The sequence below is a fragment of the Carassius carassius genome, chromosome 5 (assembly GCF_963082965.1).
Source record: "Carassius carassius chromosome 5, fCarCar2.1, whole genome shotgun sequence".
Classification (NCBI taxonomy): Eukaryota; Metazoa; Chordata; class Actinopteri; order Cypriniformes; family Cyprinidae; genus Carassius; species Carassius carassius.
The window spans coordinates 18,635,128-18,638,115 of NC_081759.1; the positions used below are offsets into that span (position 1 = coordinate 18,635,128).

Here is a 2,988-nt window from a genome sequence, read left to right on the forward strand (position 1 = left end):
CAATTTACTGAAAGATCTGGACCGGCCTGCACAAAACCTGGACCTGAACCTGACTGCACAGCTTTGGGATGAATTAAAGGAGCGAGTCGGATCCCATCATTCAATGACAGAGATTGACCCCACAGATGAGAGCAAATTCATGATCCAGCATCTCATTAAATGCTCAGTAACCACATTTGGTGTTGGTGTAATTTTAGTAAAAAGGATTTCATTAGTTTAAATAGTTATCAAATAGGTAGCACTTTTTGCATTAAACACACAGGGGCTAGTTGTCACATGGGGAAGTTGTATGTATCTGAAAAGGGTTATTAAATCAATAGTTCACCTGTTTTTATACAGTCTATATAGTTCACTTACACAAATGTGTGTTTCATGTAGCAGTGGTTTTGTATGCTGCTTTCAAACATCCAGATCTAAACCCTCTTAAATTAGAATCATGTTTGTCAGTCCATTAAACTAAAATTACTATATCCTCATATTTTGTTTGGGGTATGGGGTAACAAGTGAACACAATAATACCACACTTATATGTTCTAATACAGGCTATATGTTTTATATGTTGTTGAATATGTTTGTTGTTTGATTATAATACAGTGTTAATAAACAATACATATGTGTATGTGTGTATACAGTGTGTGTGTTTTATAATTTCTAATTAAGATACCGATTATCTTTTGTAAATCAAAGATTATTGGAGTATATGATCTCAAAATATATATCTTGCAAATAACATTATATGAACTGGGGGGGGGGGGGGGGTCAACAGTAAATGAAGAAAAGAAAAGCATCTGGGAAAGGCAGTTTTCCTGAATTCACCCTATATTTTAAAGTATACCTCTTTTTAGTTTAAAATATGTATACAAATAGCACAACTGAATAAACTTTATTTTTGTAAGGATTGTTTTATTTTATACTTTGCTTATACTTTTGTGAGGCTGTTTACTGGAAGGTTCTGGCAACTTATTTCTAACAGCAAAAGTTGGCATGTGCTAGCTGAAAGTGTTACAATGTTTAAACGAGCCAGCCAGACAGACAACAGCGCTCACGTGCTCTCAGTCTGGCACGTAGGGCTACAACAAACAGGAGCACGTGTCTGCGTCAGTGACCTTGCAATGACCTCGGTCACGCGTGGGTCAGGGGTTCATCGCCCCAGACAGACCACATTCCTGTCTGGAGTCTACTATAAATAGCTCGGGGTGAAGATGGGTGACACACACCTGCTTCAAACCAGACATGATGCAGTCATCCCCCTCTATGACCGAGCGAGAGAAGAGCATCCCCGCAGCTGACGGGTGTTTCCTGATGTGGCGGGACTACATGGACCTCCGCGGGACCCTGTCGCAGCTGCTGGAGCAGCGCGACCGAGAACACGCCGCAGATGTCGGCGGGACGCCCGCGGAGGGTTTCGTGAGAACCGGATCCAGCAGCAGCGTCTCCAGCACCTCCGCCTCCTCCAGCCGAGACCCGTGGACCCCTCGGGACTCCTGCGGATTCTGCCGACAAAACGGAGAGACTCCGGTGGTGTACATGAGTCACAGACTGAAAGCCCGAGACGGACGGATCCTCTGCCCGATCCTGAGGAGCTACGTGTGTCCGTTCTGCTCCGCCACCGGAGACCGGGCGCACACCCGCCACTACTGTCCGCGGAGGAACACACCTGAGACCGGCGACCCGTGAATCAGTGGACTCCGTCAACAACACCGTGCGTCTGTGTTCGAAGTCTGTTGTGAAAATGTGTTCAAAAGGTTGTTTACATGTTAACGGTTGAAACGGGCTTCTATGGTTAATTTTAAAATAAAAATATTTTTCTAGTGCATCAAAAACAGGTTTGAATCCGTTCCTCGTTGTTGATTTGATTTGGCAGTTGACAGTCGTATAATAATAATAATCCCGTCTGGATTATTGTAATTCTCTCCTCTTTGGCCTCCCTCACAAATCTCTCCATAAACTTCAAACTGGTCCAGAACTCAGCTGCCCGCATCATAACTCGAAGGAGCCCCTCCGAGGATTCAACACATGACTCCCGTCCTCCAACAGCTCCACTGGCTCCCGGTCCAGTTTCGCATCAAATTCAAAATCCCTCTGTTTACATTCAAGGCCATACACAATCTTGGTTTAACATCTGATGTAAATGAAGGTTTCTTTACAATCTGTGCATCAGTTTAAGAAAAGAATTGTCTCTTAAATCCATCTGTCAATTTAACAAGTTAAGGAATACTTTTTCAGGTATTTGACTTCTCTGATTCTAAAAACACGCTAAAATATTTTGAAAGTTAAATAGATACTATAAAGGAAATTTTACTCTGAAGGATTATTATTATTTCTAAGAATAATTTGTCCATGCTGCTTGCACTAAGAACTGTAGGTGGTGCTATAAACCAACGGTGTGTTATGCTCCTTATAAACTAGTGAAGAAGAAGAGCGCACGCACGCCGGTGCGGGAAACATGAACACGGTCAGTGTTTGTGCTTGCTTGTGTGTCGTATTATATCCAGCAGATACCGGGACAGTTGATGCTTTCAGAAGCTGCTGTCGAATCGTATCCTAGTTACTTTGATAGATACGATGTGGTGGTGGTTGGTTTTCAGCTGACGTTAGTTTACAGATCCTTTATTAGACTAATTTAAATATAAACGTTTCTCAACATAAATTATCTTTACTTTATAATTAACTACGCATTTATAGATATGTAAAATAAAGATAAACAATACGTAGTGTAACGTAATGAAATAATTACAGATTCCCCAGACAAGCTTTCAAAGTTACAGTGATTCTTATGCAGATATCTGATATCTAAGTTAAACTGCCTCTCTCAAAATATGTATTTGGAACGATTGCATTTACTCTCTCTCTCTCTCTTAACAGCCTTGTTGAAAAGTGCACCTGCTACCAGGGTTACCATTTCAAATGCTCCGCCATTCATTTCCAACAAGCAAATTCTAAAAGAACTGAGTCGTTTTGGAAAGTTCGCTGGGGTGTAAGAACGCA

The 2,988-nt window shown here is 41.6% G+C and overlaps 1 protein-coding gene across 1 annotated transcript; it reads left to right on the forward strand.

Moving 5' to 3' along the window:
* Positions 1-1,123: 1,123 nt before the first annotated feature.
* Positions 1,124-1,948, forward strand: nanos2 (nanos homolog 2). Its single transcript, XM_059549108.1, has one exon. It carries the CDS (start codon positions 1,234-1,236, stop codon positions 1,675-1,677), a length of 444 nt encoding a protein of 147 aa, XP_059405091.1. The 5' UTR covers positions 1,124-1,233; the 3' UTR covers positions 1,678-1,948.
* The last annotated feature ends 1,040 nt before the right edge of the window (positions 1,949-2,988 follow it).

Excerpts from the sequence above, each read along its gene's own strand:
- nanos2 (XM_059549108.1), top strand. The coding sequence starts at position 1,234 with ATGATGCAGTCATCCCCCTCTATGACCGAGCGAGAGAAGAGCATCCCC.